The following is a 25,421-nucleotide window of genomic DNA, read 5'->3' on the forward strand; positions in this document are numbered from 1 at the left end:
AGTGACATCAGTGAAAGAAAAATGTCTACTCCATGAACAAGTACAGTAAATCATAGTCTATCAATAACCAAATAAGTAAAACGGAAACAATGGTAAAGTGAGAAAAACATGGAAAATTATATAGATATAATATGATAACAAAGGAAATAAAATAAAATCTAGAATGGGAATTGTGAATATTGAGGAAACTGTTTCCATGTTGTTGAATTTAAAACTGATTGCATTATTTAGATTGACAGGAAGATTATTAATTTACGATTAGCCTACCTCAGGAGAGTCACCACAGTCTCCAAAGACGTCAGAAAAGTCTGTTGGGCTTTTCCTCAGAGTCTGGTCTACAGGCAGCGTGTTGTCATTGTAGGATGACACAAATTTAAAGTCACTTGTCCTGGATCCAGTTGTCATGTAGCCATCATAGTTGTAAGTGCTGCGTAAAGTTCCTGTGCCGTCAACATCTGCATAATTAGGAGGCAGATAACCACTGGGGATTGCAACTGCTCCATCAAACAACAGTCTGGGCTTCCTCCTGCGACAGAACCTCACACCCATGACAATAATAATGAAGGTGAGGAAAAATGTGGACACTGACACCAGTGCAATGATCAGATAGGATGTCAGCTTTGAGTCTCTCTCATCATAAGAAATGTCCTTGAGTTCAGGCACTTCAGCCAAGTTATCAGAGATCAGTAAATACATGGAGCAGGTGGCAGAAAGAGGAGGCTGTCCGTTATCCTTCACTGCCACAATAAGGTTCTGTTTGATGCTGTCAGATTCAGAGATGTCCCGCTGGGTCCTGATCTCTCCACTGTGGAGACCAATAGTAAAAAGTCCAGACTCAGTGGATTTGACTATGTGATAGGACAGCCAGGCGTTCTGTCCAGAGTCTGCATCCACTGCTATCACTTTGGACACCAGAGAGCCTGCATGTGCAGCTTTAGGGACCAGTTCAGTCATGAAGGAGTTCCCCTCCGGGGTGGGGTACAGGATTTGAGGAGAGTTGTCGTTCACATCAGATATAAACACATTGACTGTCACGTTGCTGCTGAGTGGAGGAGACCCATTGTCTCTGGCCATCACATGGACTTTAAAACTCCTAAAGTGTTCATAATCAAAAGCCCTCACAGCATGGATCACCCCTGTGTCTCCATTTACAGACACATAGGAGGACACTGGGGCCCCATTCACCTCACCAGGTACCAGAGAATAAACCACTGTCCCGTTCTGTCTCCAGTCTGGGTCTCGAGCAGCAACAGAACATAAAGTGGAGCCAGGTTTGTTGTTTTCAGTCACATATGCGCTGTAGGACTGCTCCTCAAACACAGGAGGGTTGTCATTGATGTCAGCTACAGTTAAGTGGACAGTTTTAGAGGAGGACAGAGGTGGAGAGCCCTCGTCAGTGGCAGTGATTGTAATGTTGTAATCAGACACTAGCTCACGGTCCAGCTGTTCTGTGGTCACTAGAGAATAATAGTTTTTAATGGAAGGAACTAACTTGAAAGGGACACCAGTCTGAAGGGAGCAGCGGACCTGTCTGTTGTTCTCTGAGTCTCTGTCCTGCACATTAATGATGCCCACCTCTGTACCAGGTGACACATTCTCTGGGATCTGATTGGTCAGTGACTTCAAGTTAATGACAGGAGCATTGTCGTTAACATCCGTTATATCTATTATTAACGTTGTATATGAGACCAGCCCTAAGCCATCTTTAGCACTAATTTGCATTTCATATGAGGGCATTTTTTCATGATCAATTTCACCTGAGACAGTCACCTCTCCTGTTTTAGGATTCATCAAAAACACATTACCAGTTTCATCAGAACTCTGGTAAAATTCATACATAATCTCGCTGTTCAAGCCCTCGTCAGCGTCAGTAGCAGTCACTGTAATAACCAGAGTTTTTGGAGGAGAGTTTTCTGGGAGACTCGTTTTATACACAGTCTGACTAAACACTGGCGCATTATCATTAGCATCAAGAACAGTGACATGGATGACAACTGTGCCTGATCTCTGAGGAGAGCCGCCATCAAACGCAGTCAAAACAAAGGACATTTCGTTATTATCTTCTCTGTCTAATTCTTTATCTAAAACCAATTCACAGTATTTTCGTCCTGCTGAGTTTGAATTAACGTTGAGTTTAAAGTTGGTATTTCCCTGAAGGGTGTAGCCCTGAACAGCGTTTTCCCCAATATCTCGGTCATGCGCCTCACCAACAGCAAACCGTGCCCCTTTTCCTGTGGATTCTCGAATTTCAAATCTAAATGAATCCTCCTTAAATTGCGGCGCGTTGTCATTTATGTCTTGGACGCGGATCGTAAAGCGATGCAGCTCTAAAGGGTTTTCCAGCACGAGCTCCTGTTTCAGAATACATGAAGTCTTCTTCGCACAAAGGCCCTCTCTGTCAATCCTCTCCTGAACAACCAGCTCTCCCGTGTTGAGGTTCACACTGCAGTACTGGACGCTGTTGTCCTCGGAGTCAACGCGCGCCCTGCGAGCAAACAATCTGCCCAAATCAAGTCCAATATCCTTCGCGATATTTCCGATCACGGATCCACGTTTCATCTCCTCTGGAATGGAGTAGGTCACGTCTCCACTGACCAGATTCAAAATGAAAGAAATAAACATCCAACCCCACAAAACCGCGCGTCTGTTATTGTCCATTATTCATCCAAGTGTATGACAAAAACGTTGTGTCACTGAATGTGGTCGCTTTTAATTTATCTGAGTTCGTCTTGAATCTGGAAAGAAGCACTTCGCACAAAAACGTATGAGCACTTCACCACTGACAAAGAGGATGGGGAACAACCCGCTGTGGTATTCACTGGTGAACACTGACACCGCGAGTGTGTTTAAGAGAATAACAACTAGCGTCTGTTAAACCTTAAAATTGTGCATCCTGTTTCGTTTATTTTCTGGAAAAAAAAATATATCTATTAATCTAAAATGCAATCAAAACTACATTGTTTCTATATTTCAACCAGCGATCAGATTTTCCCTTTTGCGAATTAAACGCATCACCAGACTGCCGGAAAATATGAGAAACATTCCAATTAAAGAGAAGATAATATTTGAATGCGTTTATTACATAAACAACTCATGTGGCTGTATCACAATTAGTTATCCCCATGGGAAATAGCTAGTGTTTTATCTGGTACACCCACAGGTTCAAAAAGATCCCAACCTCTAAGTCACAACAAAAATCCTCCTGTCCACGCGGCTGGTCCAGCTGAGGTGCACCCCACGGAAGACACGGCGGAGACCAGGGTCCAGCGGAGACTTTGACCAACTTCACTGTCAACGTAGTCCTACTTTTACCCTGTTTTAATTTCCATATATCCCGTTGTAAATCTCTTTTTAATTGGGCCCATTTATTGTTTTTAATTCTGTTCTTATTCAGAATCAAATGTTATTCAATCCTCTTTTACTGCTGTTTTTATTGATTGCACCACTTTATCTCTCTCTACAGTTTTATTTACCCGCAGTTTTATTTATTCAGTCGGCCACGCCACATACAAACTCTCCCATACCCCTTCTAAACCTGTGACATATGCACCCATATCAATTATGCAATATAGGTAATGCATGAAGATCATTATTGAGGATAACCACTGAAACGTGATGATAAGAAATGAATGTTGATCCTTATTTATTTGGGTTTGTTTTCACTTTTTCCACGTGTCCACATTCTTCTGCTACAAGAAAGTTGTACTATGGCCTCCTGCCTTTTTCCATATGAGAGTTCTTCTGAAAATTTGACATCAAGGCCTACAATGTGACATCTCTGTCATTGAGTTTAATATAATTATGATCTCCAATGATACACAAATAAATGCAAGTAAAATAAATATTGAGATAGGTCTGGGTCAAGTTTATTTAAATACCATATGTAAACATAGACTACTGCCCCAAAGTGCTTTCCACATTCAATGCAAAAAATAAATAACACAGAAACATAGAAAACAGAGCAAAAAAAAAGATAAAAGAATGTAAGAATGCAAAAACCTGCAGCTTAGTAAAAATGTCTTGCTCTGCTTAAATTAAAAGTCACTGTGACAAAATGCATTTTCAACACTGACTTGAAATTCTCCACAGTGGAGGGAATTCCAAAGTTTAGGGCCAACAACAAAGGCTCGGTCTTCTCCCGCTTGTAGTTTGGAACTTGAGTAGTCTAAAAGTAACTGGTCACTAGACCTCAATGTGCTGCCCAGAGTGTGCAAAGTCAACAAGAACGTGCCAGATTGTGAAGGGATTTTAAAACAAACAATACAATTTTAAACTGAATTATGTATGTCAGAGGAAGCCAGTGGAGAGAGGACAGCACATGAGTCAAGTGTTCCGGTCCCTGAGCAGACAAGATCATTCTGGACTAGTCTGCGGATGGAAGACTGGTCAAGATCACAGTATGTTATTAATGCATGGACCAGTTTTATCAAGTTGGTTGGGAGGCAAATAGGGCTTAACCCGTCTTAGCTGGACGAAATGGTTTTGAAAACTTAACTTATTTGTCCATTTTAAAAGCACCATTGATATAAACACCAAGACTCTTTGCATATTGACAGCAGGATGAGGATAGGGGACTACAATTACCAGTGAAAATAGAAGGCTCATATTGACCAAATACTACAATTTCTGTTTTTAAGTCGCAGAATACTTTTGAACATCATCAACAAAGAGGTGAGCAACAACATGTAAAGTGAAAATAAAGCTAATGCTAAAGTTTACCCTTGTGGCAAGTGAGACGATATGCAAGACTAATGTGTATTCAGCCAAAAGGAGGTGAAATTGCAGGAAAATGAAAACAAATCAGTGGAAAATATGTCTACTATCAAAATAATATATGCGATAATAAAAACATTTTGATGGCTATCCATTGCCAAATTGCTAAAGTAGAGCATGTGGTGATGTCAGTATAAAAGGGAGACACAATAAAAATCCAGGGCAAAATTATATCTGAAAAATGCACCTGTAATAATTCATGAAAACAGAGCCATATAGTTGCACTTGAAATTGAAAGAATTGATGTAAAGATAAAAAGCAAGTTCTTAAGAACTGTGCTGAGCCTACCTCAGGTGAGTCATCACAGTCTCCAAAGACGTCAGAAAAGTCAGTGGGGCTTTTCCTCAGAGTCTGGTCTACAGGCAGCGTGTTGTCATTGTAGGACGAGACAAATTTAAAGTCACTTGTCCTGGATCCAGTTGTCATGTAGCCATCATAGTTGTAAGTGCTGCGTAAAGTTCCTGTGCCGTCAACATCTGCATAATTAGGAGGCAGATAACCACTGGGGATTGCAACTGCTCCATCAAACAACAGTCTGGGCTTCCTCCTGCGACAAAACCTCACACCTATGACAATAATAATGAAGGTGAGGAAAAATGTGGACACTGACACCAGTGCAATGATCAGATAGGATGTCAGCTTTGAGTCTCTCTCATCATAAGAAATGTCCTTGAGTTCAGGCACTTCAGCCAAGTTATCAGAGATCAGTAAATACATGGAGCAGGTGGCAGAGAGAGGAGGCTGTCCATTGTCCTTCACTGCCACAATAAGGTTCTGTTTCATGCTGTCAGATTCAGAGATGTCCCGCTGGGTCCTGATCTCTCCACTGTGGAGGCCAATAGTAAAAAGCCCAGACTCAGTGGATTTTACTATGTGATAGGACAGCCAGGCGTTCTGTCCAGAGTCTGCGTCCACTGCTATCACTTTGGACACCAGAGAGCCTGCATGTGCAGCTTTAGGGACCAGTTCAGTCATGAAGGAGTTCCCCTCCGGGGTGGGGTACAGGATTTGAGGAGAGTTGTCATTCACATCAGATATAAACACATTGACTGTCACGTTGCTGCTGAGTGGAGGAGACCCATTGTCTCTGGCCATCACATGGACTTTAAAACTCCTGAAGTGTTCATAATCAAAAGCCCTCACAGCATGGATCACCCCTGTGTCTCCATTTACAGATACATAGGAGGACACTGGGGCCCCGTTCACCTCACCAGGTAACAGAGAATAAACCACTGTCCCGTTCTGTCTCCAGTCTGGGTCTCGAGCAGCAACAGAACATAAAGTGGAGCCAGGTTTGTTGTTTTCAGTCACATATGCGCTGTAGGACTGCTCCTCAAACACAGGAGGGTTGTCATTGATGTCAGCTACAGTTAAGTGGACAGTTTTAGAGGAGGACAGAGGTGGAGAGCCCTCGTCAGTGGCAGTGATTGTAATGTTGTAATCAGACACTAGCTCACGGTCCAGCTGTTCTGTGGTCACTAGAGAATAATAGTTTTTAATGGAAGGGACTAACTTGAAAGGGACACCAGTCTGAAGGGAGCAGCGGACCTGTCTGTTGTTCTCTGAGTCTCTGTCCTGCACATTAATGATGCCCACCTCTGAACCAGGTGACACATTCTCTGGGATCTGATTGGTCAGAGACTTCAAGTTAATAACAGGAGCATTGTCGTTAACATCAGTGATATCAAGTATTAACGTGGCATATGAGACCAGCCCCAATCCATCTTTGGCACTAATTTGCATTTCATAAGACGATGTTTTTTCATAATCAATCATCCCCTTAACTTTAACATCTCCCGTTTTGGTGCCAATAAAAAACACATCGGTATTGTCGTCAGTGACACGATCAAACTGATAGCTGATCTCGCTGTTCAAACCCTCATCAGCGTCAGTAGCAGTCACTGTAATAACCAGTGTATCTGGAGGAGAGTTTTCTGGGAGACTCGCTTTATACACAGTCCGACTAAACACTGGCGCATTATCATTTGCATCAAGAACAGTGACATGGATGACTACTGTGCCTGATCTCTGAGGAGAGCCGCCATCAAACGCAGTCAGAACAAGTGAAATATCGTTGTTATGCTCTCTGTCTAGTTCTTTATCTAAAATCAACTCACAGTATTTTCGTCCAGCTGAGTTTGAATTAACATTCAGCTTAAAATGGTCGTTTTGTTGAAGGGTGTAGCCCTGAACAGCATTTTCTCCTATGTCTCCATCATGCGCTTCACCAACAACAAACCGCGCGCCCTTATCCGCTGATTCCCGAATTTCAAATTTAAGTGAATCTTCAGCAAATTGTGGCGCGTTGTCATTTATGTCTTGGACGCGGATAGTAAAGCGATGCAGCTCTAAAGGGTTTTCCAGCACGAGCTCCTGTTTCAGAATACATGAAGTCTTCTTCGCACAAAGGCCCTCTCTGTCAATCCTCTCCTGAACAACCAGCTCTCCCGTGTTGAGGTTCACACTGCAGTACTGGACGCTGTTGTCCTCGGAGTCAACGCGCGCCCTGCGAGCAGACAATCTGCCCACATCAAGTCCAATATCCTTCGCGATATTTCCGATCACAGATCCACGTTTCATCTCCTCTGGAATGGAGTAGGTCACGTCTCCACTGACCGAATGAATTGTGAAAAAAATTGAAATCCAAGTGGAATAATAGGTTCCTTTCATGCTGCCCGTTTTCCCTCCTACATAAACCAAATGCGAAGAGCGTCACTGAATGCGTTGTTTCTTTTAATTTCACGTACGCTGTTCGTAAAGAAGACCAGCGTTTCGCGCAAAAATGTATGACCACACCACTACTACTGACAAAGAAGGAAGGGGAACAACACGCTGCGCTATTCACTGGTGAACACTGACACCAGGAGTGTGTTTTAGGGAATAACAACCCTCTCATCTTAACGCTGAAAATAATGAATGCAGTGAACGAATGAATAGTGAATGAATGGATATAGTGAATGAATGCATTTGTATTGTTGTTGTCTGTTTTTATGTATCTATTTTTATGTATCTTGTGCTGCAAAACTAATTGCCCTATCGGGGACATGAAATAAAGTGAAGTGAAGTGAAGTGAATAACGTATGCGACTCATACAAATAAATAGAAAAAACGAAGAAATGAAAAGAAAAGAAAAGAAAAGCACAAAACGAGGGGGGAAAAATCCTCCAAATAATTTAACTAAAATTACAAGCTAAAGTCACATTTAGTAGGTATAACATGTGGTTGTTGTTTTTTGTCTGGTCCGAAACAATTGGGTGTTGATGAAAATTCATGTATTAATTTGTGCTCAAATCGTACAATTATAAGCGGTCTCCACTATAGATAAGAAACGTACCAAAACAAATAATCCGACAAATATATGAAGGCATTCAATGTATCAACAATTCATCAATAGATGTTTTTAAAGATTAATCACTTTTAAAATATGTTACTGGTTTTATTTCCTTGCGTAATTCCATATTTCATTTGTAAAGATAAGTGCATATCAATTCGTTGGCAGAGACAAAAAAAATCGAAAATGCGGGGCGCCAGGGTAATTCAAAGATATTAATTTAAATAAACCTGTAGGAGAAGGTGACGTGTCTGTATTCAAGCAGTAAAAAATATACTGTGTGAGATAGAGTTTTATCCAATGTCTGAAATGCAATATTTGAAGGAGAATAGAAGATGAATGATGGATGTTCCTTTGTAACTGTTGTTATGTGTATTCATGTCCTCCAAATAAAAAGGGTGTGAAGGTTTATGGTTATGGAAACAATTTTTAGACTTTGAAAGTGTAAGAAGTGTATCTGAATCATTATTATATGCGTTGTACATATTACAATGTGACCCACATCTCTAAAGGACCACTGATGCAAAATAGCTTAAAAGCACTGCAGTAATGAACAAAACAAACAAATGAACACATTAAAAAATGCTATCTATATTATTGTGACAATGACCTGTCCTCATGAATAAGCACAGGAAATAGTAATTAGTTCAAAACAGTTTCAGCAGAATGGACGGAAAATAAAATAAATATCATGCACTGCATGCAAACTTGTCGCAAAAAAAAAAAAATACTTTAGGCAAGTGTTAGAGCTCAAATCACTGAATGAATTATTTAATGTGACAATTCACTCATAGCTAAATGCAGCATTTATTAATATTGTCTTTGAGTATAACAATATCAACATTGCAAATGCATCAGAGATGAAAAATAAATAAATTAAAAATTAAAATTAAAATGTAAAAAAAAACTCTCTGGAGGTTTTAAAGCCAGCAGAGGCAGAGACATACTAAAGTGAGAGAGCAAAAAAAAAAACATTCCACATACTAAAGTGAGAGAGCAAATAAAAAAAAAAAAACATTCAGCCAAAGGTAAGTGACATCAGTGAAAGAAAAATGTCTACTCCATGAACAAGTACAGTAAATCATAGTCTATCAATAACCAAATTAGTAAAACGGAAAAAAATGGTAAAGTGAGAAAAACATGGAAAATTATATAGATATAATATGATAACAAAGGAAAGAAAATGAAATCTAGAATAGGAACTGTGAATATTGAGGAAACTGTTTCCATGTTGTTGAATTTAAAATTGATTGCATTATTTGGATTGACAGGAAGATTATTAATTTACGATTAGCCTACCTCAAGAGAGTCATCACAGTCTCCAAAGACGTCCGAAAAGTCAGTGGGGCTTTTCCTCAGAGTTTGGTCTACAGGCAGCGTGTTGTCATTGTAGGATGACACAAATTTAAAGTCACTTGTCCTGGATCCAGTTGTCATGTAGCCATCATAGTTGTAAGTGCTGCGTAAAGTTCCAGTGCCGTCAACATCTGCATAATTAGGAGGCAGATAACCACTGGGGATTGCAACTGCTCCATCAAACAACAGTCTGGGCTTCCTCCTGCGACAGAACCTCACACCCATGACAATAATAATGAAGGTGAGGAAAAATGTGGACACTGACACCAGTGCAATGATCAGATAGGATGTCAGCTTTGAGTCTCTCTCATCATAAGAAATGTCCTTGAGTTCAGGCACTTCAGCCAAGTTATCAGAGATCAGTAAATACATGGAGCAGGTGGCAGAGAGAGGAGGCTGTCCGTTATCCTTCACTGCCACAATAAGGTTCTGTTTCATGCTGTCAGATTCAGAGATGTCCCGCTGGGTCCTGATTTCTCCACTGTGGAGACCAATAGTAAAAAGTCCAGACTCAGTGGATTTGACTATGTGATAGGACAGCCAGGCGTTCTGTCCAGAGTCTGCGTCCACTGCTATCACTTTGGACACCAGAGAGCCTGCATGTGCAGCTTTAGGGACCAGTTCAGTCATGAAGGAGTTCCCCTCCGGGGTGGGGTACAGGATTTGGGGAGAGTTGTCGTTCACATCAGATATAAACACATTGACTGTCACGTTGCTGCTGAGTGGAGGAGACCCATTGTCTCTGGCCATCACATGGACTTTAAAACTCCTGAAGTGTTCATAATCAAAAGCCCTCACAGCATGGATCACCCCTGTGTCTCCATTTACAGATACATAGGAGGACACTGGGGCCCCGTTCACCTCACCAGGTAACAGAGAATAAACCACTGTCCCGTTCTGTCTCCAGTCTGGGTCTCGAGCAGCAACAGAACATAAAGTGGAGCCAGGTTTGTTGTTTTCAGTCACATATGCACTGTAGGACTGCTCCTCAAACACAGGAGGGTTGTCATTGATGTCAGCTACAGTTAAGTGGACGGTTTTAGAGGAGGACAGAGGTGGAGAGCCCTCGTCAGTGGCAGTGATTGTAATGTTGTAATCAGACACTAGCTCACGGTCCAGCTGTTCTGTGGTCACTAGAGAATAATAGTTTTTAATGGAAGGGACTAACTTGAAAGGGACACCAGTCTGAAGGGAGCAGCGGACCTGTCTGTTGTTCTCTGAGTCTCTGTCCTGCACATTAATGATGCCCACCTCTGTACCAGGTGACACATTCTCTGGGATCTGATTGGTCAGAGACTTCAAGTTAATGACAGGAGCATTGTCGTTAACATCAGTGATATCAATTATTAATGTGGCATATGAGACAAGTCCTAAACCATCTTTGGCACTAATTTGCATTTCATAAGACGATGTTTTTTCATAATCAATCATCCCCTTAACTTTAACATCTCCAGTTTTGGTGCCAATAAAAAATACATCGGTATTGTCGTCAGTTACACGATCAAACTGATAGCTGATCTCGCTGTTCAAACCCTCATCAGCGTCAGTAGCAGTCACTGTAATAACCAATGTATCTGGAGGAGAGTTTTCTGGGAGACTCGCTTTATACACAGTCTGACTAAACACTGGCGCATTATCATTAGCATCAAGAACAGTGACATGGATGACTACTGTGCCTGATCTCTGAGGAGAGCCGCCATCAAACGCAGTCAGAACAAGTGAAATATCGTTATTATGCTCTCTGTCTAGTTCTTTATCTAAAATCAACTCACAGTATTTTCGTCCAGCTGAGTTTGAATTAACATTCAGCTTAAAATGGTCGTTTTGTTGAAGGGTGTAGCCCTGAACAGCATTTTCTCCTATGTCTCCGTCATGCGCTTCACCAACAACAAACCGCGCGCCCTTATCAGCTGATTCCTGAATTTCAAATTTAAGAGGATTTTCAGCAAATTGTGGCGCGTTGTCATTTATGTCTTGGACGCGGATAGTAAAGCGATGCAGCTCTAAAGGGTTTTCCAGCACGAGCTCCTGTTTCAGAATACATGAAGTCTTCTTCGCACAAAGGCCCTCTCTGTCAATCCTCTCCTGAACAACCAGCTCTCCCGTGTTGAGGTTCACACTGCAGTACTGGACGCTGTTGTCCTCGGAGTCAACGCGCGCCCTTCGAGCAGACAATCTGCCCACATCAAGTCCAATATCCTTCGCGATATTTCCGATCACAGATCCACGTTTCATCTCCTCTCGCACAGAGTAAGCCACGTCTGCATTGACTGCATTCAGTGTGACAAAAATAAAGGTCCATGCGCATAGAAAGGCGTATATTTTATTGCCCATTATCCAGTCTCTGGTAACCGATTAAAATGTTGTGATCTTCACTAAATGTGATGTCTCCTCTTGTCGCAAACGAAGCGCAAAAATAAACACAACGTGTCGCACAAGATGTAGGCCCACTTTACAACTGACAAAGAAGGAAGGGGAGCGGATTTGCTGCACCATTAGCTAGTGAATACTGACACCACGAGTTTGTTTTAAGGAATGACCAGTGCAGCCCCAGTTTAACAAGTTAAAAGTATGATATGCCAAACGCAATAACGACTCAAAATCATGGGCGCAGATAGCGGGGGGGACGGGGGGGACATGACGTACCCAGATTTTCATTCACCTGGATCCGTCCCCCTCACTTTTATGAAGAAAAATATCTTGCAAGCATTTTGCAATGTGCGAAACAGCGCCTCCCTTGACCATTCACTTTGATACGCGGCGAGAAACGGTATTGCGCTCATGTGTTTGTGTTGACTGGGCTGTGCGTGTGTCAAAATGCGAAACGCGAGCTGTTGGTTATCAGACAGTGTAGCCTACGTCAGGAGGGTTCTGACACAGTTACGAATGACCCTCAATCAAAGAAGGTGGATCCACCTTCTTTGCTCCAATCCGTCCCCCCCAACTTTCATTAAAAAAAAAGTTTTCTAAAAGGCGAAACTCACAGAGAAAATCAAAAGATTAGTTCTAATATAGGCTACTGCTTTGCAACAACATAAAACAGCCAGATCATAAACGGACACTCATTTTGTTGAACTGGGCAGGCTGCCTGCGTTGTAGATATTCTATTTTAATCTTGTCTAAAAGTAATCCGGTCTGGCGTTTACGTCTCGAGCATGGTTTCCACGGTTACCCAGGGCGCGTAGCCTACATGACAGGCATCAGTTGGGGGACTGCTCTCAGAACACCATCAACATCAACAAGGTTTTTGGATCCTTCACTTAATCTGTTTCTGCATTTGAGGCCATTTATTGAAAAGTCATGTAGAGTAGTACTTATTTACAAATGTATTTTTGTATACATGTAGGCTTTGCTGTTCGTGTTTGTGTGTTTTTACAGCCTGCTATTTTGGTTTACATAAAGAATCTGTGCACTTAAAGTCAGTTCATGTTTAAATAAAACTGCTTTTTCATACGTCATGTGGCATGCTTGGTGAGTGATTAGAAACCGTACCAATACGCATTATTGTCTTGCAATGATGGGCAATTAAGTTTGATAGGTTGTCATGCCTGAGCAGCTTTGTCCCCCCCAGTTTCAAAAACCTATCTGCGCCCCTGCTCAAAATTGGCATAAAAAAAGAAAATGTTACAGATTGTGTTCATAACAGATGCAAATGTGAAAAAAAAAATCGTAATGCGTCGGTAACGACCATTGGGATTACATCTCTAAATTTAATTCATGCAGTCCTTAGTCATACCAAAAAATGAGAAGCCAAAAAACAAAACAAAAAACCGTTTGAGGAGTTTTCTCAATGTTACACGGGCTGTTTACCTGCCTCTTGATAAATGTGAAAGAAAGTTATGTAACAAAATACTGTCAAACAGTATGAAAAGTTTTCAGCATGGACAGTACTTTAAGGCAACGTCCCGAGTTTCTGTTCTCAAACCGCAACACGTAGAGGACGTTCACACAAAATGTAGTTGCAAATATCTCTCAACAACAAATCCACCTTTTACCCCGATGCTCCACATTCATTCATTCATTATATTGAATGCTTTAACATCTTCACACGTCAAAACTAATAACCATCTTGACAAAGCAAACACATCCCAACGCATGACCTCAAATTCTGGGCTTCTAATGGACAAAAAAAAGACATACAGTTTGTAGATAGTGCTATTTAATTCATAACCTGATAAGACTGCAGAGAAATATCACAGAAAGGTTATTTTTATACCACAAATCACTGAAGAAATGTAATTGTATCAAGCAGCACTAATCTAAAAAAAGAGAAATGATTTGATCTCACATTTAAAACCATAAAACTATCTAAATGCTCGAGTCTGCAGAGAAACAGACCCATCTAACAAAAATGAAAGAGTATTTTAGGGGGGAACAAAGAAAGAATTAGAAGAATTGAAGACTTAAACTCTCAACAGCATCATCAGCCAGTGTCATGACTGTCTGATAAAGTATGAAGCCAGAACAAACAGAAATACAATTTTTAAAGCGAAACTGAACAAGAAAAATCTGAAAGAGAATTGCAGTTTGAAAGATTTACTGATTTGTATCTAATGGTTTCCATGTTGTTGTTGTTTTTTTAATTTTACTAAATGATCTGGTTATATATTAGATGTACCAGCAGCAACTTGGATATGCAACATTTATTATTAACCTACCTCAAGAGAGAATGGGGAACAACACGCTGTGGTATTCACTGGTGAACACTGACACCACGAGTGTGTTTAAGAGAATAACAACTCGCGTCAGTTAAACCTTGAAATTATGATGCATCCTGTTTCGTTTATTTTCTGGAAAAAATACATCATTTAATGTAAAATACAATCAAAACTACAATGTTTCTATATTTCAACCAGCAATCAGATTTTCACCCTTGCGAATAAACGCATCACAAGACTGCCGTAAAATATGAGAAAAGCTCAAATTAAACAGAAATATGTGAATGCAAATATTACATAAACAACTCATGTGGCTGTATCACAAAGAGATATCCCCATTGGAACAAGTTACTTTTTTATCTGTTACACCCACAGGTGCACAAAGATCCATTAACCTATACAAAGTCACAACAAAAATTCTCATTTCCAACTGTGGTCCTTCCACCGCTGAGGCGCACTGGCAGAGCATTACACGGCGAAGCCAACAAGACCCACTGGTGGAGACGCACGTGGCTGGACCAGCTGAGGTGCACCCCACGGAAGACACGGTGGAGACCAGGGTCCAGGGAAGACTTTGACCAACCTCACGTTCGACGTAATCCTACTTTTAGCCTATTTTTATTTCCATATATCCCGTCTCTACAGAGATTAATACAGTATAACTTAACTTAAATCTTTTTTTTTTTTAATGGGCCCATTTACTGTTTTTAATTCTGTTCTTATTTAGCATTAAATGTTATCAATCCTCTTTTACTGCTGTTTTTATTGATTGCACCACTTTAGCTCTCTCTACAGTTTTATTTATCCGTAGTTTTCGGGCACGCCACATACAAACTCTAACATACCCCTTCTAAACCTGTGACATATGCACCAATATCAATTATGCAATATAGGTAATGCATGAAGATCATTATTGAGGATAACCACTGAAACGTGATGATATGAAATGAATGTTGATCCTTATTTATTTGGGTTTGTTTTCCACGTGTCCACATTCCTCTGCTACAAGAAAGTTGTACTAAGAGTTCTTCTGAAAATTTGACATCAAGGCCTACAATGTGACATCTCTGTCATTGAGTTTAATATAATTATGATCTCCAATGATACACAAATAAATGCAAGTAAAATAAATATTGAGATAGGTCTGGGTCAAGTTTATTTAAATACCATATGTAAACATAGACTACTGCCCCAAAGTGCTTTCCACATTCAATGCAAAAAATAAATAACGCATAAACATAGAAAACAGAGCAAAAAAAAAGACAAAAGAATGTAAGAATGTAAAAACCTGCAGCTTAGTAAAAATGTCTTGCTCTGCTTAAATTAAAAGTCACTGTGACAAAATGCATTTTCAACACTGACTTGAAATTCTCCACAGTGGAGGGAATTCCAAAGTTTAGGGCCAACAACAAAGGCTCGGTCTTCTCCCGCTTGTAGTTTGGAACTTGAGTAGTCTAAAAGTAACTGGTCACTAGACCTCAATGTGCTGCCCAGAGTGTGCAAAGTCAACAAGAACGTGCCAGATTGTGAAGGGATTTTAAAACAAACAATACAATTTTAAACTGAATTATGTATGTCAGAGGAAGCCAGTGGAGAGAGGACAGCACATGAGTCAAGTGTTCCGGTCCCTGAGCAGACAAGATCATTCTGGACTAGTCTGCGGATGGAAGACTGGTCAAGACCACAGTATGTTATTAATGCATGAACCAGTTTTATCAAGTTGGTTGGGTGGCAAATAGGGCTTAACCCGTCTTAGCTGGACGAAATGGTTTTGATAACTGAACTTATTTGTCAATTTTAAAAGCACCATCGATATAAACACCAAGACTCTTTGCAAATTGACAGCAGGATGAGAATAGGAGACTACAATTACCAGTGAAAAGTTCACATTGAGCAAATATTACAATTTCTGTTTTTATGTCACAGAAATATGTGGTTCCTCATTATAAGGTAGATACTTTTGAACATTTGAACATTTGAATAGGGGGTGGGAGTTAATAAGCTTGTCTTCCTCCCACTCCTTTACGAGCTAGAATGATGGGTTTCTTGTAATTATTATTATTGTTTTTCTCACTTTTGTGTCTGTTTTGTGTAGCTCGAAATAAAATATTCAATCAATAAATCAATAAATCAATCAATAAATCAATCAATCAACATCATCAGTAAAGAGCTGAGTGTAAAATATTTAGATATCAGAGCGGCAACATGTGAAGTGAAAATTAAGCTAATGCTAAAGTTTACCTCGCGGCAAGTGACACAATATATAAGACTAATGTATATTCAGCCAAAAGGAGGTTATATTGCAGGGGGGGAAAAACACCATATCAGTGGAAAGATATGTCTACTCTTAACAAAACATAACAAAAAACACATTGAGGTCTATCAACCACCAAATTGGTAGAGTATGTGGTAATGTTAGGGAAACACAATAAAAATCCTGGGCAAAAATATATCTGAAATATGCACCAGTGATTGTTGATGAAAACATTGACATACAGTTACATTTGAAATTGAATGGATTTACGTGATGATGAAAAGCAAGTTTTTAAGATCAGTGGTCAGCCTACCTCAGGAGAGTCATCACAGTCTCCAAAGACGTCAGAAAAGTCAGTTGGGCTTTTCCTCAGAGTCTGGTCTACAGGCAGCGTGTTGTCATTGTAGGACGAGACAAATTTAAAGTCACTTGTCCTGGATCCAGTTGTCATGTAGCCATCATAGTTGTAAGTGCTGCGTAAAGTTCCTGTGCCGTCAACATCTGCATAATTAGGAGGCAGATAACCACTGGGGATTGCAACTGCTCCATCAAACAACAGTCTGGGCTTCCTCCTGCGACAGAACCTCACACCCATGACAATAATAATGAAGGTGAGGAAAAATGTGGACACTGACACCAGTGCAATGATCAGATAGGATGTCAGCTTTGAGTCTCTCTCATCATAAGAAATGTCCTTGAGTTCAGGCACTTCAGCCAAGTTATCAGAGATAAGTAAATACATGGAGCAGGTGGCAGAGAGAGGAGGCTGTCCGTTATCCTTCACTGCCACAACAAGGTTCTGTTTCATGCTGTCAGATTCAGAGATGTCCCGCTGGGTCCTGATCTCTCCACTGTGGAGACCAATAGTAAAAAGTCCAGACTCAGTGGATTTGACTATGTGATAGGACAGCCAGGCGTTCTGTCCAGAGTCTGCGTCCACTGCTATCACTTTGGACACCAGAGAGCCTGCATGTGCAGCTTTAGGGACCAGTTCACTCATGAAGGAGTTCCCCTCCGGGGTGGGGTACAGGATTTGAGGAGAGTTGTCGTTCACATCAGATATAAACACATTGACTGTCACGTTGCTGCTGAGAGGAGGAGACCCATTGTCTCTGGCCATCACATGGACTTTAAAACTCCTGAAGTGTTCATAATCAAAAGCCCTCACAGCATGGATCACCCCTGTGTCTCCATTTACAGATACATAGGAGGACACTGGGGCCCCGTTCACCTCACCAGGTAACAGAGAATAAACCACTGTCCCGTTCTGTCTCCAGTCTGGGTCTCGAGCAGCAACAGAACATAAAGTGGAGCCAGGTTTGTTGTTTTCAGTCACATATGCGCTGTAGGACTGCTCCTCAAACACAGGAGGGTTGTCATTGATGTCAGCTACAGTTAAGTGGACAGTTTTAGAGGAGGACAGAGGTGGAGAGCCCTCGTCAGTGGCAGTGATTGTAATGTTGTAATCAGACACTAGCTCACGGTCCAGCTGTTCTGTGGTCACTAGTGAATAATAGTTTTTAAAAGAAGGCATTAGTTTAAATGGGACATTTTGTTGAATTAAACAGCGGATCTTGCTATTAATACCAGAGTCTCTGTCCTGTACATGAATGATGCCCACCTCAGCACCAGGGGGAGCATTCTCTGGTATTTGATTTGACAATGATTTTATATTTATTATCGGTGCATTGTCATTAATGTCAGTAAGGTCAATTGTTACTTTTGTGTATGAGGATAGCCCGAGTCCATCTTTTGCTTCAACCCTCAATTCAAACGATGCTTTTTCTTCAAAATCAATTTGGCCATTCACGCGGATTTCTCCAGTCTGAGAGTCAATAGAAAATACATCGAATTTTGAATTATGTCCCAAATCATAAGTCACATCTCCATTCACTCCCTCATCAGCGTCTGTAGCACTGACCTTCAGTACAACAGTGTCTAGTGGCGCATTTTCTGGCAGACTGGCTTCATAGACGGTTTGGCTAAACACAGGGGCGTTATCATTCGCATCTAACACAGTAATGTGAATAACTACAGTCCCAGATCTCTGAGGAGAGCCGCCATCATAAGCTGTCAGAGTCAAATTCATGTCTTTCTGCTTTTCTCTGTCTAGTTTATTTTCCAAAACCAGCTCGACTTTGTTGTTACCAGAGGACAGAATAAAGTTCTCGTTTTTCTGAAGAACGTATCTCTGAACACCGTTTTGTCCTATGTCCGCATCGTGCGCTTCTTCAATGGAGAAACGGCTTCCCCGTTCAGTTGACTCTTGTATTTCGATGTGGGTCAAATTATTTTTAAATTTTGGCGAATTATCATTGATATCTTGAACATTGAGACTAACACGGTGTAGCTCCAGAGGGTTTTCCATCATCAGATCCGCTTTTAAAACACAAGACGCTTTGTTTTCACAAAGAGCCTCCCGGTCTATTCTCTCCGATGCGATCAAATCCCCGGTAGCCAGATTGATGTCACAGTACCGCTTGTTTGTGTCCTCAAAATCCAGACGAGCTTTCCGCGATGAAATGGTCCTTACGTTCAGTCCGAGATCCTTCGCAATATTTCCAATAATAGAGTGAAGCTTCATTTCTTCAGCTACGGAGTAGCTAAAATCCCCATAAGTCACGGGCATTGTCAGGACAAAACAGGCCCAAAAGAAGGTTGCCATAAACCTCTTGTCCATCATTGTGTCTAAGTACACGTTACTGTCGCGAAGTCCGAAAGTATGAGGTTAAAAAGACCCGTTTATTGTTCGATCAAAGTACATAAAAAAGCTACGTGCATCCACTGCGCCGATATCTTTATATGCCTTTGGTGAGGTAAATGTACCATCAATGGGTGGAGATGGTGCTCTTAGATTTCTGCAGGTCCACAGCGGCACCACGTGTCACAATGGACAACATACAACAGAGCTTTGAAGGGAGTAAAGTCTTCACCTCCCCTATCCAAGAGAAGTAAATCAAGATAGAACGAATAATAATACAGGTGTTTTAGTTAATACAAATGATTTGTTCTCCATACAGATGAACATAGCAAAGGAGATCATGTCGTATTTAAGTCAGAACACTTGTGGACGGAGTTCCAAATCAACAAAAAAATTCAACACGGGAGAATCACCGGAAGCATTTATTTGAAATGTGTTTTGTTTTGTGCGACGGGACCTTATTTCGTCAGAAAAAAAGAATATAGTTCAGGTCTTAATTTTGTTCACGCAATCTGGATTTAAATTATTCTAGCCTTACTAAGTCTAATCATATATTTATTCAGTAATGTAACAATAGAGCAAACCCAGTTCCTCTGATCAAGTAGCATAAATAATTAATTATTTAGTAGGACTTTCGTTTGTTAATCGGTTGAGAACAGACCTGAAGGATGTACAACCAAAAAAAATATTCAAATTGGAAGAGAAAGACAGCAATACACAATTGTAAATAAAATGATTTATATTTTAGCATTAACTTAGACACGTTTATTTGATGTTGACTTTCAAACATGTTTAATACTAAGTATTATTAAAACATTACATGTTGCGTTTAAGGAGGACTGGAGACCTAAAATTGACCTGTCCATGGTGCTGAATAATAATGGTCTTTTTTTTTAACAATATCTTTTAAAAAACTGTATATATATATATTCTACGATAATTAAGAATAGTTTAAAAAGTCAAACGAATTAAATAGGATATTTCTCAGAGAATAATTATGATTTATTGTTTATTAGTATTTGAAAAGGTTATTTTATAGTTGCTTAGCAAAAAGATGATTTTAACCATGGCAGCCCGTTCAAATCCGCACGGACACATACAGCCACTCACATTTCTCGCTCAAAAACGTCTCCTCATGCCAGACAAGTGCAAGTGCAAAAGACACTGTGAAAAAATGTAATTGAAGAACCAAGGAACTGGAATCAGTTTGTTCTGGTAAACTTTACCAATAAAAACAAAGATCATACGATAATATAATTAATTTAAATAGGCTATATAATAGGCTATATAATAATAATATAATAAAGTTGACAAATCGAAAGGTTGTGTCAGAAAAATTAGCAAAAGGATAAACAAACAAAAACAAAATAAACAGAAAACGTCCATCTTTTATGAAGCTGGAATGCACACACAAAATAAAATGTGCCATCAAAATGCGCGATGTGGACCCGGTGAACATAAAAAATTAATCATTTTGCGTGGTAATGAAGAAAATCATTCAGTACATTCGGTAAACGACTATGCTAACTTTAATTTTGATTGGTTCAAAATAAGTTAGAATAAAAAATTAGATTCCTACCTCAGGGGAGTCATCACAGTCTCCAAAGACGTCAGAAAAGTCAGTGGGGCTTTTCCTCAGAGTCTGGTCTACAGGCAGCGTGTTGTCATTGTAGGATGAGACAAATTTAAAGTCACTTGTCCTGGATCCAGTTGTCATGTAGCCATCATAGTTGTAAGTGCTGCGTAAAGTTCCTGTGCCGTCAACATCTGCATAATTAGGAGGCAAATAACCACTGGGGATTGCAACTGCTCCATCAAACAACAGTCTGGGCTTCCTCCTGCGACAGAACCTCACACCCATGACAATAATAATGAAGGTGAGGAAAAATGTGGACACTGACACCAGTGCAATGATCAGATAGGATGTCAGCTTTGAGTCTCTCTCATCATAAGAAATGTCCTTGAGTTCAGGCACTTCAGCCAAGTTATCAGAGATCAGTAAATACATGGAGCAGGTGGCAGAGAGAGGAGGCTGTCCGTTATCCTTCACTGCCACAATAAGGTTCTGTTTCATGCTGTCAGATTCAGAGATGTCCCGCTGGGTCCTGATCTCTCCACTGTGGAGGCCAATAGTAAAAAGCCCAGACTCAGTGGATTTGACTATGTGATAGGACAGCCAGGCGTTCTGTCCAGAGTCTGCGTCCACTGCTATCACTTTGGACACCAGAGAGCCTGCATGTGCAGCTTTAGGGACCAGTTCAGTCATGAAGGAGTTCCCCTCCGGGGTGGGGTACAGGATTTGAGGAGAGTTGTCGTTCACATCAGATATAAACACATTGACTGTCACGTTGCTGCTGAGTGGAGGAGACCCATTGTCTCTGGCCATCACATGGACTTTAAAACTCCTGAAGTGTTCATAATCAAAAGCCCTCACAGCATGGATCACCCCTGTGTCTCCATTTACAGATACATAGGAGGACACTGGGGCCCCGTTCACCTCACCAGGTAACAGAGAATAAACCACTGTCCCGTTCTGTCTCCAGTCTGGGTCTCGAGCAGCAACAGAACATAAAGTGGAGCCAGGTTTGTTGTTTTCAGTCACATATGCGCTGTAGGACTGCTCCTCAAACACAGGAGGGTTGTCATTGATGTCAGCTACAGTTAAGTAGACAGTTTTAGAGGAGGACAGAGGTGGAGAGCCCTCGTCAGTGGCAGTGATTGTAATGTTGTAATCAGACACTAGCTCACGGTCCAGCTGTTCTGTGGTCACTAGAGAATAATAGTTTTTAAATGAAGGCATTAGTTTAAATGGAACATTTTGTTGAATTAAACAGTGGATCTTACTATTAATACCAGAGTCAATGTCCTGTACATGAATGATGCCCACCTCAGCACCAGGGGGAGCATTCTCTGGTATTTGATTTGACAATGATTTTATATTTATAATCGGTGCATTGTCATTGATGTCAGTGACGTCTATTGTTACTTTCCCATAAGATTTAAGTCCAAGTCCGTCTTTTGCTTCAACAGTCATTTCAAAGATGTGTTTTTCTTCAAAGTCAATTGGACCATTAACGTGAATTTCACCACTTTGAGAATCAATGGAAAATATGTCATTTTTCGATCGATGGCCTAAAAAATAAGTCACATCTCCATTCACTCCCTCATCAGCGTCTGTAGCACTGACCTTCAGTACAACAGTGTCTAGTTGCGCATTTTCAGGCAGACTGGCTTCATAGACGGTTTGGCTAAACACAGGGGCGTTATCATTCGCATCTAATACAGTAATGTGAATAACTACAGTCCCAGATCTCTGAGGAGAGCCGCCATCATAAGCTGTCAGAGTCAAATTCATGTCTTTCTGCTTTTCTCTGTCTAGTTTATTTTCCAAATCGAGCTCGACTTTGTTGTTACCAGAGGACAGAATAAAGTTCTCGTTTTTCTGAAGAACGTATCTCTGAACACCGTTTTGTCCTATGTCCGCATCGTGCGCTTCTTCAATGGAGAAACGGCTTCCCCGTTCAGTTGACTCTTGTATTTCGATGTGGGTCAAATTTTCAATGAATGTTGGTGAATTATCATTGATATCTTGAACATTGAGACTAACACGGTGTAGCTCCAGAGGGTTTTCCATCATCAGATCCGCTTTTAAAACACAAGACGCTTTGTTTTCACAAAGAGCCTCCCGGTCTATTCTCTCTGATGCGATCAAATCCCCGGTAGCCAGATTGATGTCGCAGTACCGCTTGTTTGATCCCTCAAAATCCAGGCGAGCTTTCCGCGATGAAATGGTCCTTACGTTCAGGGGCGCAGATAGGTTTTTGAAACTGGGGGGGACAAAGCTGCTCAGGCATGACAACCTATCAAACTTAATTGCCCATCATTGCAAGACAATAATGCGTATTGGTACGGTTTCTAATCACTCACCAAGCATGCCACATGACGTATGAAAAAGCAGTTTTATTTAAACATGAACTGACTTTAAGTGCACAGATTCTTTATGTAAACCAAAATAGCAGGCTGTAAAAACACACAAACACGAACAGCAAAGCCTACATGTATACAAAAATACATTTGTAAATAAGTACTACTCTACATGACTTTTCAATAAATGGCCTCAAATGCAGAAACAGATTAAGTGAAGGATCCAAAAACCTTGTTGATGTTGATGGTGTTCTGAGAGCAGTCCCCCAACTGATGCCTGTCATGTAGGCTACGCGCCCTGGGTAACCGTGGAAACCATGCTCGAGACGTAAACGCCAGACCGGATTACTTTTAGACAAGATTAAAATAGAATATCTACAACGCAGGCAGCCTGCCCAGTTCAACAAAATGAGTGTCCGTTTATGATCTGGCTGTTTTATGTTGTTGCAAAGCAGTAGCCTATATTAGAACTAATCTTTTGATTTTCTCTGTGAGTTTCGCCTTTTAGAAAACTTTTTTTTTAATGAAAGTTGGGGGGGACGGATTGGAGCAAAGAAGGTGGATCCACCTTCTTTGATTGAGGGTCATTCGTAACTGTGTCAGAACCCTCCTGACGTAGGCTACACTGTCTGATAACCAACAGCTCGCGTTTCGCATTTTGACACACGCACAGCCCAGTCAACACAAACACATGAGCGCAATACCGTTTCTCGCCGCATATCAAAGTGAATGGTCAAGGGAGGCGCTGTTTCGCACATTGCAAAATGCTTGCAAGATATTTTTCTTCATAAAAGTGAGGGGGACGGATCCAGGTGAATGAAAATCTGGGTACGTCATGTCCCCCCCGTCCCCCCCGCTATCTGCGCCCATGCTTACGTTCAGTCCGAGATCCTTCGCTATATTTCCAATTATGGAGTGAAGCCTCATTTCTTCAGCTACGGAGTAGCTCAAATCCCCATAAGTCACGGGCATTGTCAGGACAAAACAGGCCCAAAAGAAGGTTGCCATAAACCTCTTGTCCGTCATTGTGTTTTATTACACGTCACTGACTCGATGTCCGAAAGTATAAGGTTGAAAAGCTCCGTTTTTTTCCGATCAAACATAAAAATGCTACGTGCATCCACTGCGCCGATATCTTTATATGCCTTTGGTGAGGTAAATGTACCATCAATGGGTGGAGATGGTGCTCATAGATTTCTGCAGGTCCACAGCGGCACCACGTGTCACAATGGACAACATACAACAGAGATTTGACGGGAGGAAAAGTCTTTACCTATTATTTCCCAGAGAAGAAAAATCAACAAAATAAAACAAATAATAACGAAAGTGAATTCGCTAATACAAATTATGGGCGGGGCTCCACACAGATGAACAAAGCAAAGGAGATCATGCCATATTTAAGTCAGAACACTGGTGGACGGAGTTCGCAAAATCAACAACAAAATCAACACTGGAAAATCGCCAAAAGCTTTTCATGAAAACAGTCTGAATAGTGTGCATGGAATTTAGGAATAAGGAAAATTTTAAAGGTCTTCATTTTCCTGACGCACTTTTCATTTAAATGGATCAAACCCCAATAAGGCTTATAATATATGTATTGTAAAGTATTATTGTACAAATTACCTAGTTCCATTGATCAAGGTAATGACACAAATAATTAGTTATTAGGAATTCTATTTGCTAATCAGCTGAATAAAGATCTGAAAGAACCTCAACCAAAGTAATTATTGATTTAGCAAGAAAAGCCTAAAATAGCAAATCATAAATTCTAGCATTATGTTTATGTTTTGCGAATATTTATCTTTGACGTTTGGACTTGTTCATGTTTTGTCTACTGACTATTACTTAAATCTAGCCTGTTTTAAAACATGTAATGTTGAAACATGATTGAAGACCCAAATGACCTGTCCATGGTTCTGAATTAAACCAGCCATGTCCATATTTTTTTTTTTTTTTTTTTAACATTTTGGGAGCCATACACGGTTTTCGTGGTTTCTCCTTTTATGAATGAACAGCGTGCGCTTCGTGCGCTTCGTGTCAACGCGCTTCCTCGCCACGGTGATCAGGTGGCCGCGTAGGAGTTTCCATATTCGTGCGCGCGCTCACCAGCTGTGTGTTGTGTTGGGTTTTCTGGGCCTACATCGTGGCAGTGGGGAAGCTTGGGTAGGAAACTCTCTGTTGACCGTCACTCATTTTATTGTGGTATCAAACGGTATTCCATTAGCAATGAACTAAGTAAGAGCCTGTTTACCCCCATGTTGCCATCTGGAGCAAATAAATCTCGTGACCTGTGCAATTGGTCTGCATGCGCGTCATCAGTGTTCAAACCTCCTTTAGCTACCGTGGCTTTTTGTATTGATTGATTTTTGTAATGATTTGAAAGTTAAACGAACTTTTAAATAGAATCTCTCCAGAAAAATAGTG

General features: G+C 40.7%; 5 protein-coding genes across 5 annotated transcripts; all 5 read right to left on the reverse strand.

Moving 5' to 3' along the window:
• Positions 1-258: 258 nt before the first annotated feature.
• Positions 259-2,683, reverse strand: LOC306963750 (protocadherin beta-15-like; the record flags this gene model as incomplete). The annotated part of the gene is made up of 1 exon (XM_079557444.1): positions 259-2,683. Exon 1 carries the CDS (start codon positions 2,656-2,658, stop codon positions 259-261), a length of 2,400 nt encoding a protein of 799 aa, XP_079413570.1. The 5' UTR covers positions 2,659-2,683.
• A 1,499-nt stretch (positions 2,684-4,182) lies between these two features.
• LOC306963531 (protocadherin gamma-A4-like) lies at positions 4,183-7,415 on the reverse strand (the record flags this gene model as incomplete). The annotated part of the gene is made up of 2 exons (XM_079557105.1): positions 5,062-7,415; positions 4,183-4,197 (listed from the first exon to the last, which is right to left on the reverse strand). Exons 1-2 carry the CDS (start codon positions 7,351-7,353, stop codon positions 4,183-4,185), a joined length of 2,307 nt encoding a protein of 768 aa, XP_079413231.1. The 5' UTR covers positions 7,354-7,415.
• Positions 7,416-9,394: 1,979 nt separating this feature from the next.
• Positions 9,395-24,212, reverse strand: LOC306963771 (protocadherin beta-16-like; the record flags this gene model as incomplete). Its single annotated transcript, XM_079557466.1, has 2 exons — positions 23,874-24,212; positions 9,395-11,650 (listed from the first exon to the last, which is right to left on the reverse strand). The coding sequence occupies exons 1-2, from the start codon at positions 24,021-24,023 to the stop codon at positions 9,395-9,397; spliced, it is 2,406 nt and encodes an 801-aa protein (XP_079413592.1). The 5' UTR covers positions 24,024-24,212.
• On the reverse strand, positions 16,593-19,124 carry LOC306963759 (protocadherin gamma-A11-like). Its single transcript, XM_079557453.1, has one exon. The coding sequence runs from the start codon at positions 19,053-19,055 to the stop codon at positions 16,677-16,679; it is 2,379 nt and encodes a 792-aa protein (XP_079413579.1). The 5' UTR covers positions 19,056-19,124; the 3' UTR covers positions 16,593-16,676.
• Positions 20,641-23,014, reverse strand: LOC306963482 (protocadherin gamma-A11-like; the record flags this gene model as incomplete). The annotated part of the gene is made up of 2 exons (XM_079557053.1): positions 20,641-22,900; positions 23,001-23,014. The coding sequence occupies 2 exons, from the start codon at positions 23,012-23,014 to the stop codon at positions 20,641-20,643; spliced, it is 2,274 nt and encodes a 757-aa protein (XP_079413179.1).
• Positions 24,213-25,421: the final 1,209 nt, after the last annotated feature.

Source organism: Gobius niger (genome assembly GCF_951799975.1).
Source record: "Gobius niger genome assembly, chromosome: 5".
NCBI lineage: Eukaryota > Metazoa > Chordata > Actinopteri > Gobiiformes > Gobiidae > Gobius > Gobius niger.